The sequence below is a fragment of the Biomphalaria glabrata genome, chromosome 3 (genome assembly GCF_947242115.1).
Source record: "Biomphalaria glabrata chromosome 3, xgBioGlab47.1, whole genome shotgun sequence".
NCBI classification, from domain to species: Eukaryota; Metazoa; Mollusca; class Gastropoda; family Planorbidae; genus Biomphalaria; species Biomphalaria glabrata.
The window spans coordinates 47,574,216-47,589,531 of NC_074713.1; the positions used below are offsets into that span (position 1 = coordinate 47,574,216).

The following is a 15,316-nucleotide window of genomic DNA, read 5'->3' on the forward strand; positions in this document are numbered from 1 at the left end:
TACAGAGAAATGACTACGCCTAACAAACTGGACAGTATTAACTTCCTCCCCCGCAAAGAACAATCTACAATCTTCCAACTAAGAACAGGACACACACCACTATTAAATTATCACCTGAACAAAATAAACTCCACACAACTACCCCTTTGCAGACACTGCACCCACCCCTCTGAAACCGTAAACCATATCCTCTTTGAATGCCCCTCCCTAATCCACCTTAGGCAGACCCTACTTCCACTACAGCCCAACTTAACCAACACCCTGTACGGCAGTGCTGAACAACTGAAGAAAACAGCACACTTTTTTTCCTTGGCACAGTCTGCAAAAGAGCTCACAGCTCAGCAGCAATAAAGCTGGCTAGAAGAAGAAGAAGAAGAAGAATATAGAGAAATAAAAAAAAAGTGAAGCAAATTTTTTTAATGTGAATATTTCAGAAACTAATGTGAATACATATACAAAAGTATATATCAAATTGTACAGTTTCAAAGGAGGTATTTTAATTTATTAGTGGCAAATCAAAATGAAATTAAAAATTTAAAATATCATTAGTAAATTATGAAAAACTAATTTTTTTCTAATTTTCTTTAAATAGAATATGTAAAAAGACAAATGCCCCTGGTGGTCAAGTTTTGAACACAATAAACTTTTAAATTGATCTAGATCTATCTAGTTATAGGACAATAGTGTAGATTAGAAAAAGAATCTTCAGATTTAAGATTTAGATCTATTTAAGTATATTACATAACCCTAACCCTAATCCGTGACGTGACACGTGAAACAATAGGCCTATACAGCTTAAAACAAAATTAACTAAGAAAAGTAATCTTAATCTATACAGATCGATAAAAAAAAATTGCCTACAATGCAAAGCGCTTGTGTATCTTATTATCTTATTTATTACGAAACTTCAAAAAAAAAAAAAGGAAGATAATTACGTCCTACGTATTTCATGTATCAATCTAGTCATGCGTGTTAATCAATGACTTAAACTTTGCTCCATTGGTTTTCCTGGCTGATTCAGGCAACCCATTATATATCATCATCATCAAACTCCATTCTGTTAAGGGCTTTAGAGGCTCAAATCATCTCTTGCAAAAGCCCTGGACAGAAACCCTGCTGTCTTGAGTAGTGCTTAACTGTCGCCATACAGGTCGAGAATTTTTGGTTTCCCAGACCTGTCGAGGCGGAGATCAGCAAGTCTGGGGCAGTCAAACAGAATATGAGGCACGGTTTCCTCTTCTTACCCGCAGCGGGGGCACCGTGAATCAAAATTTGGCCATAGCCGCGACAAATATGAGCCAACAGGACAATGGCCTGTCCTGCACTGTGCTATAATAGCTTAATATATATATATATGAGTGTGTATGCTAATCATTGTCATCATTATAAAAGACAACTCTAATAACTTAATTTCTCTGCAGATCACTATATGTGTGATAATGTGCCATTTATAGCTCTTCTGAAAAAAATAAAAGGAATTGCAATATTTAGCCTACGCTATAAAATTTAGAAATTAAAGGGAGCTTTTAAGTTTGAGTTGAATCCTTTCTCACCCTTGTAGCACTGGGTTAAAGAGAAATGAAACAGCGGATAGCTGATCAAACTCGAGATCATCAGAAATCACAAAGATAGGGTCAGTAAAGGACAAAATATTCTGTCCATTTAGCCATAAATAATGAAGAAGAAAAAAAGGTGGCTCCGTCTTATCTTTTAATTTACCGGGTTCCTCAAAACAGTAGATAATTACGTCTTACGCGTATCCACATGTTACTCAAGTCCAACATGTTAATTATCGATTTAAAACTCTGCTAGGTTATTAGGGAGCACAGGCCGTGATATGTCATGAGAAATGACAACTCTAAAAACAAACTAGAAGGTATTAATTTTCTCCCACACAGAAAAAACTATATATATATATACAGGGCCGGATTTAAGCTAGTGGATGCGCCCTGGCAGAAGTTTTTTTGGAGGCCCCTGCACTTTTTCGAAAGCTTGAATATAAATCTACTTCTTCATAATAAATCTAATGCATTTTTCGCATTTCTACCTACATAAATCTAAATCTTACAGTTCCACTCGTGGCAGCTTCGGATTTACGGCCAGTGCGTCAACCCTCCACAAAACTCAAAAATAAACATTTTTTTCAAAGTAAAATATGCATCCTTTTGCACAATTGAAAGAGATAGATCATGTTGATCTACAAACAGCTAGTACAAACAAACCGATGTAGTAGGCCTATAACTGGAAATAAAAATTGAACAGACTTCTTTTTTTAAAACAAGGTCGAATATAACTTTTAAAAAAATACCTAGCTCGCCAGGAAAACCAGTGACTTGGCAGAATTTAAGTCATTGGTTAATATGCATGACTAAATGCATGACGCGTAGGACGTAATCATCTTCTTTTTTGAAGTAACGTCTGTATTATATAAGATAAGATAAGAAACACAAGAAATATGTAAGTTAAAACCAAGATGTTTCTCATTATAAAAATTACACGTCTTTCTCTCTAACGTTTCTCGCCTGTTTTCTACTCTTCAACTCTCCTGCCTCTATTTATTAACTCTTTCTCTCCATAATTATTGTCCACGTTTCGGTGAAATTCTTTATTTTGCCCAGTAGTATTTTACAACCCTGTTATGATTAAGGTTCAGCAACTTTTTTGTTTGTTGTTAGAAAATGTTTTATTTAGTCTAGAATTAAGGGGGAATGCATGCTTTTTTTTTATATATAAGGCAAATTAAGGTTTATACAATCAAACATTCATTTTATTGAATGATTTCAAATCAACGATGGCATTGTCAATTAGGAGAAAAAGAGTTAACATGAACTACGACACACCATCTAGTGGTCTCATCAGAATTTTATCAGTCCTTAAAACAAACCACCCACCTGTACTCGTGGTAACTCCAGAAGCACGCACATACTCTCATTCAGCTTCACCTATCCCTAAGTCTGTTGGACCGTTGGGGCACTAAGCAAAATTTGTCAACCGTCTTTCTCCATTCCTGTCTTTTTTTTTTCATTTTTTAAGTTGTCTTCCCATCACTTTCTCTGTCTGCCTCTTCTTCTTTTTCCTGGTACTGTTCCCTGTAGGAAGGTCTTTTCAAGACCCAAAGACCTTGTAATACGGCCATGGAGTTTTAGTTTCCGTGTTTTAGTTATCAGGTCATCGTGGGGTCCAATCACTGCAGTAACCCTGTCTCTAATCTCTTTGTTTATGATGCGGTCTTTAAATAGTCTCCTTAACAATTATATAAATGGTAAGTCCGGTACCGAACACAGACTTAAAAGTACTAAAAGAAATTAATTTTACGCCATTGAACATCATGTCTTATTTCTAAGAAAAAAAAATTTGCAATTTTCTGGTTATCACGAAGGGATCTACCTACTTTATTTTGTTACAGGTCAGGAGGGGGCCTTTAAAAAAATCAAAGCCGAGGGCGCCAGTCCAGTTCTTTCAATGTCCTCTGCAACAACATTAGGCGGCACGTCGCCGGGATCAGCCTCGGGTCACACGCCGGGTGCCGGAACTTGCCCGACACCTGCCCGAAGGCGGCACCGGACAACATTTACACAGGTAAGATTTCATGAGGTGTATCTTGTGTATATCTTGAGGTGTATTTTGAGGTGTAACTTGTGGCGTATCTTGAGATGAATCTTGGGGGCATCTTGTCCTGTTAACTATGTGAACTATTGTCCTGTTAAATATTTGAGCTGAGGTTATCTAATCTATCAGCAGAGCTAATAATTTCTACAGATGACAGTGCGCAAAATGTTCCTTAGAGTCTTTTTTTAAAACTCTTTATTGAATACACTCAGGAATTCCCACCGATGTGTGTTCAAGATATAGATCTAAAGCAAATTTAATTTTAAGATGTTTTGAAAAAATTATAACTGTTAAAATAGAATATTCCCTGCTTTCCAATTGGCTAGAATTTTATTTTACAAAGGTATAAGTTTGCATAAACTGTCAAATTTTTAGGATAATCGTTAGAGCCATTTTTGAGATCCATGTCTACACAGTGTCCACCGCCAACACAATTTTGGAAGCTGGATAAGAGGAATTTCAAATAAGTGAATTAAATGGTGGACAGTTGACGAGGTTTTCAATTTTTTTTTTTAAACTGAGACATTGATTTTAAACTGTTTTAGTGAATTAGCTACAAGTCAATTGTTGCTATCAGACTACAACTTACACTAAAGGTAGCATTCACAAAAAATAGAGTAGGCCTACACATAATGTAGCCTACAAACAATTAAGCATTCATAAAATGTAGCATACACAAAAATTAGTTTTCATAAAGTGTAGCGTACACAAAGGCTAGCATTCATAAATGTAGCGTACATACAATTTAGCATTCATAACGTGTAGCACGATTAGGAATTGGTTATTTGTTTCGGGAATAGGGGGTGTCACAGATAAATGTGTGTATGTATGTATAATCTATTTTTACACTCTGCGCGAATGACCGGAAGTGTGTTTGTTGTCGGAGAGTTGTCAGACAGAGTCCAGCTTGTGTGAGATGCCGTAAAGATTATTAAAAGTTTCTGTGTTTGGTTGAGTGTTACTTGTTTATTTGTAAATACAGCTGAACCAGGGACACCTAGACGTATCGAGATCTAAGGTAGTTTCTAGCGAGTTATAAGTATAAATATAATAGGAAAGCTGTGACAGGGGAAAGTTTTTACTTAGTGACGATGACGTGATATAACTTTAAAAAGTAAGAACACTCTAGGAGACGCTATAAACAAGACGCTTTTCTTATCACATAAAATGTAGAGAACATAAAATGTGGCGTACGCAAAATTTAGCATTCATGAAATGTAGCGTAGGCCTATATACAATTTAGCATTCATGAAATGTAGCGTAGGCCTATATACAATTTAGTATTCATGAAATGTAGCGTAGGCCTATATACAATTTAGTATTCATGAAATGTAGCGTAGGCCTATATACAATTTAGTATTCATGAAATGTAGCGTAGGCCTATATACAATTTAGCATTCATGAAATGTAGCGTAGGCCTATATACAATTTAGCATTCATGAAATGTAGCGTAGGCCTATATACAATTTAGTATTCATGAAATGTAGCGTAGGCCTATATACAATTTAGTATTCCTGAAATGTAGCGTAGGCCTATATACAATTTAGTATTCCTGAAATGTAGCGTAGGCCTATATACAATTTAGTATTCATGAAATGTAGCGTAGGCCTATATACAATTTAGTATTCCTGAAATGTAGCGTAGGCCTATATACAATTTAGTATTCCTGAAATGTAGCGTAGGCCTATATACAATTTAGTATTCCTGAAATGTAGCGTAGGCCTATATACAATTTAGTATTCCTGAAATGTAGCGTAGGCCTATATACAATTTAGTATTCCTGAAATGTAGCGTACATACAATAAAGCTAAATTTAGCATTCATAAAAATGTAGTGTACACTAAATTTAGTCTTTTTAAATGTTTAAATGTACACAGAATATTGTTTAACAAAATGTGTCCTAAGCAAAATGTAGTAAACTTAGATAGGCAGCCAGCACAATATGTCAAAATAAAGTCAAAATTAAATGCAACCTTAGAAGGAAAGCGATTCGTTATGGCAACACAGAATACACACACACACACACACACAAACACACAACGAAATCACCATAGAATGTAACCCCATTAGGAGAGACTCGCTGAATTCCACGAAGCCTACAATTGACATTCTTTAAAAAAATACATCAAAGTTTTTCTAAAGTGAAAGAACTACACAATCACTGCCATATATCTCAATACTGCAAGGTTTAACTCCCCTTTTTCGATTATGAATAAGTATGCAAAATGTTAACTTGATCCCAGAATTGGACGTGGGAAATAAACGTGTACAAGAAATCTCCCAGACAGACAGACAGACGGAGTGAGTTAATATCCATTTTTTCAGGCTATTTTTATTAGTATTAGAGAAAAAAAAAGAAACATTAACATTTAACTAGATCAATATGCGCACACTTTCTCTGGCAATATTTTCTCTTTTAGTTTCTATCTTGCTGATTTGGGAACCAATGTCTTACATGTTCTTGTGTTACGATGTTCCAGGAACAACTCAGAGAACTCGAAGCAGCCTTTGCCAAGTCCCACTACCCAGATATTTATTGTAGAGAAGAACTCGCCAGGATAACAAAATTAAACGAAGCCAGAATTCAGGTGAGTTGATGTGTGTGTGTGTGTGTGTGTGTGCGTGCGCGAAATTCTATGAGCCAGTGAACCAGCTTCTCATCCTCTCTATAGGCTGCTTCTATCAGTCTTCAGATTTAACATATAATCTTACACACAATTTAAAGGCATATTTGAAGTGGAGTGTCTGTGGGGGGAAAAAAAGAGTAAATCCATAAATGTTGTTTGTACTGCAAAAAAAAAAATTCTTCATTTTACAACTTGTGTTGGGAATCGTGGTCGAGAGGATAAGTACGTTTGAACTTGGCTTGGCTTGGGTACCTATGAAGGGGGCTCGAGGTTCGACACCCGACTCGAGCAGAGTTGTGTTTACTGAGCGCATAAAGGCAGCACGGAAAAACCTTCTCCCGGGTACCCCTCCCAACCCCAACTGGTCCACAAATGAGATTGGACCATAGCGCTCTGAGCATGCTATAAGCATGAAAGTATATAATAGCTCTAATTGTATTTATTTATTTATTTATTTATTTATTTATTCTTTTTTGCAACACATCCCATCATCATTATCAACGCCAGTGGCCTACATTGACAACAGCTCTATGTGTCTTGTGTCGTTAGCCATTCCTACAAGGATGCCATTGACTGGGCATTGCTGTTTGTTTTTCTTTTGCCTTTCCGTTACAAACTTCTTGCGAGCAGCTACCATTTAGTACGCCGACACTGCCTCTGCCCGCTGGCTAATTGACCCCACCCCCGTCTTCTCTCCCCCCCCCCCCTTCTTTCCATATTCCTTGCCCCTTCCCTCCCTCACAGCGGTCTTGAGAGAGCCTCATCAATTTGTAGTCTCCATACCGCTGCCCCGAGTCGACCAGTAGTGCTAGTCACTTAGTGACCTCACAGTCCTGAGTACTTCCTATCCCTCAAACACACACACGCACACACATACACACTCTGCCATTTTCTCTCCTCTGACCCTCTCTCTATCAATTGTAGTTTACACAACTAGTTTGGTTCGAGATTATTGTTCTATTTAATATCTGAACTATTGTCCTGCTAAATGTCTGAACTATTGTCCTGCTAAATATCTGAACTATTGTTCTGCTAAATATCTGAACTATTGTTCTGCTAAATATCTGAACTACCAGCATTGAAATTCCAACGTCTCCTTTAAGTATTCCCTCTCGCGCCCAGATGTCTGTTTCTCTCTGTCTGGTTCTCTCTGTCTGGTTCTCTCTGTCTGTTTCTATGTGTGCGTGTGTATGTTTGTGTATATATATATATATATGTCTATCATCCTATCAATTTGTCTGTTGTGGTATTTAAGAATAAGACTGCTTTATTGATCTTTATTTTGTTTACCTTATTATATTCTACTATTTCTTGCCGACACTCACGTGATTCTTTTTTCCATTTTTTCTGTTTTTCTAAGAAACTCACGTCATAATTTCTTCTTTCATGTATATGTTTTTCTCACCTACATTTCTTAAATATTTTACGCAAACTTGTCTAACAGAACACGTGATCTGCACGTCAAAAGTAAGAAGCCAGGTCATGTAGTGCAGAGGTTCTCAAACTTTTTTGACCCGGGAAGTAAAAAAGGCTTTTAGTGGAGAAGTTATTTTAATTGTATACAATTTTCATCTTTCTGTGGACCCCTTTGAAGGTGTCGTGGACCTCTGTTTGAGACACACTGATGTAGTGACACTATAACACGTTAAGTGTTTATAATGGACATGTCCGGTTACCGCATTCCATTATTTTCGTTGAATACAAGTTTGAGCCTAAACAATTATTGTATATTTACGAAGACATTCGTACCTATTGTATTTCTTGTGAACAAAATTTCGCAATAATTAGAAAATAATTAAAAGTTACTTATTGGAGATTTACTTAATGCGAGGAAAATCTATAATTAGATTTGCTGTTTTGGTGTATTCGGTGCACTAAATTCGGAAGTGTGGATAAGAGAAATATTTAAGATAAAATGGATAAGATAATGGTATTGTTATACACACTTGCAAATTCAGTTTGACTACAAGCGTACACCTCAGCTCTGCTGCTGTACACCTCAGCTCTGCTGCTGTACACCTCAGCTCTGCTGCTGTACACCTAAGCTCTGCTGCTGTACACCTAAGCTCTGCTGCTGTACACCTCGGCTCTGCTGCTTTACACCTCAGCTCTGCTGCTGTACACCTCAGCTCTGCTGCTGTACACCTCAGCTCTGCTGCTGTACACCTCAGCTCTGCTGCTGTACACCTCAGCTCTGCTGCTGTAGCTACAACGAGATCGATCCAAATACAAACAACAGTCACAAAACACACACACACACATTCACAACCAGCGCCCCTATTTACTCCTTAATGTCGACGAATGACCTTGAAACAACCTTGGCTAAAAGTGAAATGAAAGAGTTTTAAAATCTCTCTGTTCTAGCTTCCCAGGAAATGAATCGAAAACCCGTGGCGCACCTATGGATTTGGGGGCCCCGGGGGCTTGACCTTTTTAGGGTCTCCTGCATATTTTGATATTCGACATCTTGACATGAGATAATGTACTTAATAAATAAAAGTGAAGTACAGTTTCCTTTCAGGCCTGGCGACCTATGGGGCTGATGAAGTCAAGTTCATTTGTTTCTGTGGTCCACGGTTCAAGAGGGTGTCATGTGGCCATCACAACGACCAACCGCAGTCAGGTACCCATTAGAGATGGTTGGAATCTCGCTTAAAGATTCCAGAAACCCAAAAGCTCAGTCTTCACCAGGATTCGAACCCGGGACCCCCGATTCAGAAGCCAAGCGCTTGATCACCGCTCAGCCACAACTCCTCCATTTAACAAATATATATAATTCAAAAATCAAATTTGGACCCCCCCCCCTTTCCTCACCCTAGCTACGCCACTGCCGACAATGTCGTCCAGATTTGATGTAACCGTGGTGTAATGGGTTCATTGTCTTTAAGAATAAAATGTATAATCATTTCTGAGCTCTTTTCATCACCATACAATCAAATGTCTGACCTCTTTTGTTTGAGCTTCAAGTAATTTCTTTTTTTACTTGGCAACAGTGATCTTTCAATATTTAGTCCTTGACCTTGTGTATTTTGTCTATTTATTTCAAAATCTTTCCCAATCTTTCTCTTATCATTTTTTCTTCAGGCTCCATTATATCGCCACCACGTTTCCTCATATCGTTTCCCCTTCTTTTTCTTTCCTATTGAATTCTATTGCTTATAGAAAGTAAACGGAAGCCAGAAATCAAAGTGTAATCAAAGAGCAGATTACTGTGAATAATTTGTTAGTGTGAAAATCCCCCAAATAATATTTGTTTGTAAACTATGATAGCAGACTATGGTTTTAAAAAGTTGGATCTTAAAAAAAAAAGTTGAGGAAACAAATATAATGCAAACTAAACTACAGTTTAGATTAGTTAAAAATCATAGCATTAACCTCTTTATTAGTGTTAGTTTTTTTTTTTTCAAATGCTATCTGCCCCTGAGCTGAGGGCTAAAACAAAGTAACACGAGACTGAGCTTCTAAAATGTTAATGCTATTTAAATGGAGTGTTCACATTTTCAATAACCTTTTTTTTTTTAAGATCTTCAGCGGCGCACGTTGCCCACGGGCCATTTTTGTTGGAAAGATTAACTTCCCGGTGTGCTCCTAAAAATTATCCCCCATTATATTTTACTCACTCCATTTTTTTTCTCTCTCGCTACGATAATCTTTTGATTACGATTTCGCTTCCGGTCCCTCCCCTCTTTCCCTCCATTGACCTAAAGAATTGCAGACGATATTATATTAATAGAGATAGTTTATTTTTTACAAACACATTAAAAACCTTGTTGTGCATTCAACGATTAGGCTACAGCAGTAACACACAACCACAGACCTATATATATATATTATATCTAGACTGGACATGGGGATCTTTCAACACTACACAAAAATGTGAAAAATTTAAAACATAAAACTGAATCAAGGCGTTGTTTTGTAAAGTAGTTATAACAAGTAAAGTTGTAGTTTTTTTCAACTCTAACCTATGTAACATATCATTTAATGATTAGATCTAAATCTTGTAATTGAACATCGGAAATAAGAGTAGGCCTACTCTCGTCTCATAGTTATTATTGTGCAATTTTTAGATTCCTAATATAGATCTAGTTAATCAATTTATTTAAATGTACATAAGATAATTAAATGTGAATTATTTCGATCCAGGATTGTCGAAACATTGACTCTATGGAAACTAAAAGGATATGGATTTATTTCGTGAATATATAGTTCTGTGATTAATAGACCATTCTAATTGAAATCCGAGAAAATGATATTGCATTATTTCTAAACTTTGAAAACTAAAGATCATTACTTTTCTAGTCAGAAAAAAAATCTATTTTCGGGGCGACTTCCCTTACAGATTGAAAAAGAGTTACGTACATAACAATCTATATATATATATATAGGTCTGTGAATTAATCAATAGCGGATAAGAATTTGTTTCCGATTTCCAGTCTAGATATAATATATAAGTCTATGCTCCCACCATTCTTCAAAAACTTCTGTAGGAACCTCGGTAACATCTAAAAAAAATAAAGCAGGTAGGTTAGACATCCACGATAAATTTTCGTGGATTAACGGAATAATATAGAATGAACCGTCTTAGAAAATATGAACAATATTTCTTTCATTTATAGCACTGATAGAAAAATCAGAGAAAACGCATCCTGTTTTGGATTAGGGCCCAGAATTCTGATCACACTGAACCATAATCTTCAAATACAAAAATAAATAAAAAAAATACTCAGAAAGACACAAAGATAAAGGGACATTCCTCATTCCATATTCTAGGACAAATGAGTACAAATGCTCCTTCTTCCCAAGTGCTATTAGAGAATGGAATGGGCTGCCTGAGCTTTAGGTCATTGGTTAATATACATGTCTAGGACGTAATCATCTTTTTTTGAAGTAACGTCTGTATTATATAAGATAAGATAGAACAGAGTTGACTGCGCAACTATTCCGATGAAATCTTTTCATCTTCTGCTACAGGCCGAGCAACGGAAAGACAATCTGGGGAAGGGAGAGAAAAAAAAGCGCAAAAACAAAGCTGGAGTGCGCCAAACCTCAGTACGAGAAGTGTTGCTAATGACTCCTATTTGTTTGTGTTGTAGGCACGCGCTAAAGTCTTCATATTAATTAGCCACCACCAGCAAGGTCATGGAGAACATGCTTGTTAGTCTGAGGCCCTCGTGTAAGATGAAGCAAAAAGCGAAGGATAAAAAAAAAAAGGATGAAAAAGTGAAAAAATTATCCCCCCTTTTCCACTAATCCATCGCCCCCTTCTGAACACGCCCCTCTCATTATAGCCCTTGTATTCATTCGCCCGTTAGATCGTACAGCGCCATCTGTATGGCAAAAAGGGCAGGGTACCCCTTCCAAATACCCCCCGAAAACTTCCAGTTAACGACATGAGACTGATCTTTAGGGGGTACGCCTTTTATTCTACATTTAGCTCTCCCTCCCCTCCCCACCCCCCACCACACACCTCTCAATACTGCGCCCCGACTAGGCCACAGAACGGGAGAATTTTAAAACAAAAGCGCGGAGTATAGTTCGGGGGTACGAGACAGCGCTAAAGCCTTATAACGGTGGAATCGCGAGCAAAAGGAGAAAGGGCATCTCGCAGCAGGGGGGTGATTGCTAGAAGGGTCGCAACTAAAAAAGACTGGAAGGGGGTGTAAAAAGGCGCAGGGGGTTTAGTCAATGCACGCACTGGTGGAAGGGATAATTAAAAGGCTTTAATTCACCCCCCCCCTTTAAAAAAAAAGATTGCTCACGGCGTGGATTTGACGGTCCTGGTATCCAAATCAGGAGAACACTATTCTAGACTTTGATCTTCAGCGCGAGATCCAAGTCTGATAACAACGGAAGTGAAACATTTCTATGGCGCCTTCTCTTTTGTGATCACCAAGAGAAAAAGAGCTTAACGTATACCCATATGCGTATACCTTATAAATTATCACGCATACAAAATTGTATAGGGCAGGGCAGTGAACATTCAACTTAGAGCGACTCAATAGCAAGTAGGACACACTGACACCGGGGCGCTTAAGATTAATTATTATATGTTTCAGTTTCTCAATTGAATTGTGAACAAATTATTCAATTTTAACCTAAAATTTCAGTAAATGTAGTTAAATAATTGGTGTTTAATTTAGCTGTGTATGACCCCCGCACAGTTTAGGGGCTACAACTTAGCTTATAAGCATTTTCAATGATGCTATGGGTTATTATATCGAAAAGGATTACAACTGACATAACTTTTTAATAATTAGTATTATATTATAATTTAAAAAAAAAATTAAGGATAATAAGGAAACCTAAAGAAAACCGTAAGAAAATGAAAAATAAAGATTGTGTGAGTTTTTGAAATAAACATGAATTCTGTAAACGAGACAATGTCAACGACGCCAGATTGAACGATCACTGCTGCCCCCCACTAAATAATAAATAAAAGCAAAAGAAAAAAGAAAAAAACAAAACAAATACGATGGTTTGTAAGTGAGAGCACCGCACAATTACTGTCACATCTCTCAATACTGCAAGGTTTAACTCCCTTCTTCATATGTAAAACAAAATTAATTAGTTTCCAATCGATGATTAACTAACTGGTTGATTTTTTTTTTTAAATTGATTCACACAATGTCTACGGCAATGAATAATTTGCGAAATTTCAACTGGATCCGAGACTGGAAAGTGGGAGAAATAAACGTGAAATAATCCTCCCAGACAGACAGACAGACAATTTAACCTTTGTAATAATTCCTTTACAAGCGAAGAATCTTGAACGCGAGATTTTATAGTGATCAAAAATTGCACACTAATTATTCCTTAGAGAAAGCGTTTCAGTTGTGATGTATCGTGGGGATAGTAGTGTTGCTCCTCTCTCTCTCTCTCTCTCTCTCTCTCTCTCTCTCTCTCACACACACACACACACACACATACACTTGCTTCAAGCCTTATATACTTGCATTTTATTTATATCATTTAATCCTTTTTTCTACGAACCTTTCCAACCCATCTAGGTCGGAAACATCATTTTCTTTTTTAGTTCCAATATAATTTTATTTTCTGTAGTTGAATTAAAAAATACTATCACGAGTTTTTAAAACAAAGTAACGAAACAATAAAAAACACAAACTCCAATGTCCAATGATTTCATGAGCAGAACTGACAGTGAAAACGAAAGGGCTGAGATAATAATTAGCACCCGCACATCAAGAAAAAATTATTAGGAATGTCGGGAAGACTGTCGACTTGTCTTTGAGAGCTTTTGGAGATGGAGAAATCAAGAGAGTTCCAACAAGGGGATGCTACTGCTTGTTTGGGCGACAAACCTTTGAAGTTCCCCACGTCTCCTCGACTTTTGGCTGTGGAGATGGGGCGAGTGGGAGGGGTGGTTGAGATGCAAGGGGGGGGGGGATGCTCATTCTGGTAGTTCCCTAGTCCCCACCCTGCTCCGTCCACCCAAGACACTTGACCGTGAAGTGGACACACCCACAGTTTCAATATGGCACCCCTGGGGGCTTCTTGACGACCTGTCGACGCCCCCCTGTAGTTTGGTTTTTGTCAGACGAGACCGTCCTTATCCTGGTGATTAAAATGTTTCATTCGTTGATAGCGTCAGAGCAAAATACACCAGGCAACGAGGGGAGATCATATCCAGAGACACGTGCTTAATTATACACAGTTACATCCCTTTTACTCAGTACTTAGAGACTTTCTTATTCAATACGGTAGTACATTAAGTAAACTAGCAAAAGATAATTTAAAAATAAATACAGAAGGTTTTCTAAGTTGAAGAACTCCTCATAAACACTACATGTCTCAATAATTTATTTCCCTTTTTCGATTAATTGACTAATTGCTTAATGTTTTAATTGATTCATATTTTGTTAGGTATAAAAAAAATAGCCGTGGAAAGTTTTAAATTGATCTGAGGATGAGTGTGGGAGAAATAACATGTACACATATTTAAGGGGACAAAATCCCACATATTTAGCCATAGCGCTTAATACTGAAGGATCCATTTTTCTGTTTCAAACAAAATAATCAATCACTAGTAATTAATTGACTAATTGGTTAATTAAAAAAAAATGATTCAAGCTTTGTTAGTACAAGAAATAATTGTGCTAAGTTTCAACTTGATCCGACATTGGGTGTGGGGGACAATAACGTGTTCAAAATGTGTACCAAACAGACAGACAGACAGACAGAGTGAGTTGATATAAGCTTTGTGATAACATTATAAATAAATATAAACTATAGCAGCACTAGATACGATATTTTACGTCACAAACTGTAACTCGTGTGCTTGAGTATGCATGTCTCAGCCCATCTGGATCTTATCTTATATGATACAGACGTTACTTCAAAAAAGAAGATGATTACGTCCTACGCGTCATGCATTTAGTCATGCATATTAACCGATGACTTAAATTCTGCCAAGTCACTGGTTTTCCTGGCAAGCTCAGGCAACCCATTCCATGCTCTAATAGCGCTAGGGAAGAAGGAGTATTTGTACAAATTTGTCCTAGCATATGGGACGAGGAATGTGCCTTTATCTTTGTGTCTTTCAGAGTATTTTATTAAATTTTGTTTTTGTATTTGAAGATTATGGTTCAGTGTTTTATTTATAATTGCTACTTTACTTTTGAGTCTTCTGTCCTGAAGGCTTCTAAATTTAGTGATTTTACTAAAGGTGTTACTCTAGTCAAATGTGAATATTCGTTTGTTATGAATCTCACTGCTCTATTTTGTTATGAATCTCACTGCTCTATTTTGTGTCTGTTGCAGTTTCTTAATGTTTTCTTGAGTTGAGGGGTCACAAATAGAGGATGCATATTCTATTATTGGCATATTCTATTATTGGATCACTTTGCCTCTGTCTACGTTCCATCGTTAATCTTACAAACTACAGAAGTTCCTCCTAAAGAGAAGATAATTACATCCTACGCTAAACAATTTTCATTGAAAACAAATACATGCAGTTGGTAAATAACTGAAGTCCCCGACTCCTGACCATCATGCGGGAGTTGTCCCTGCCCCTAGCCACACGTGATAGACGGCAGCAAGTTCCACTTCATAAATTAACT

General features: G+C 37.1%; 1 protein-coding gene across 1 annotated transcript in view; it reads left to right on the forward strand.

Moving 5' to 3' along the window:
- The window catches only part of LOC106080233 (homeobox protein unc-42-like), a 58,285-nt gene that overhangs the window by 11,988 nt on the left and 30,981 nt on the right, over positions 1 to 15,316 (forward strand). Inside the window, exons 2-3 of the mRNA XM_056022391.1 lie at positions 3,407 to 3,579; positions 6,090 to 6,197. Coding sequence (XP_055878366.1) covers positions 3,407 to 3,579; positions 6,090 to 6,197 — 281 coding nt within the window. The remainder of the gene's footprint in view (positions 1 to 3,406; positions 3,580 to 6,089; positions 6,198 to 15,316) is intronic.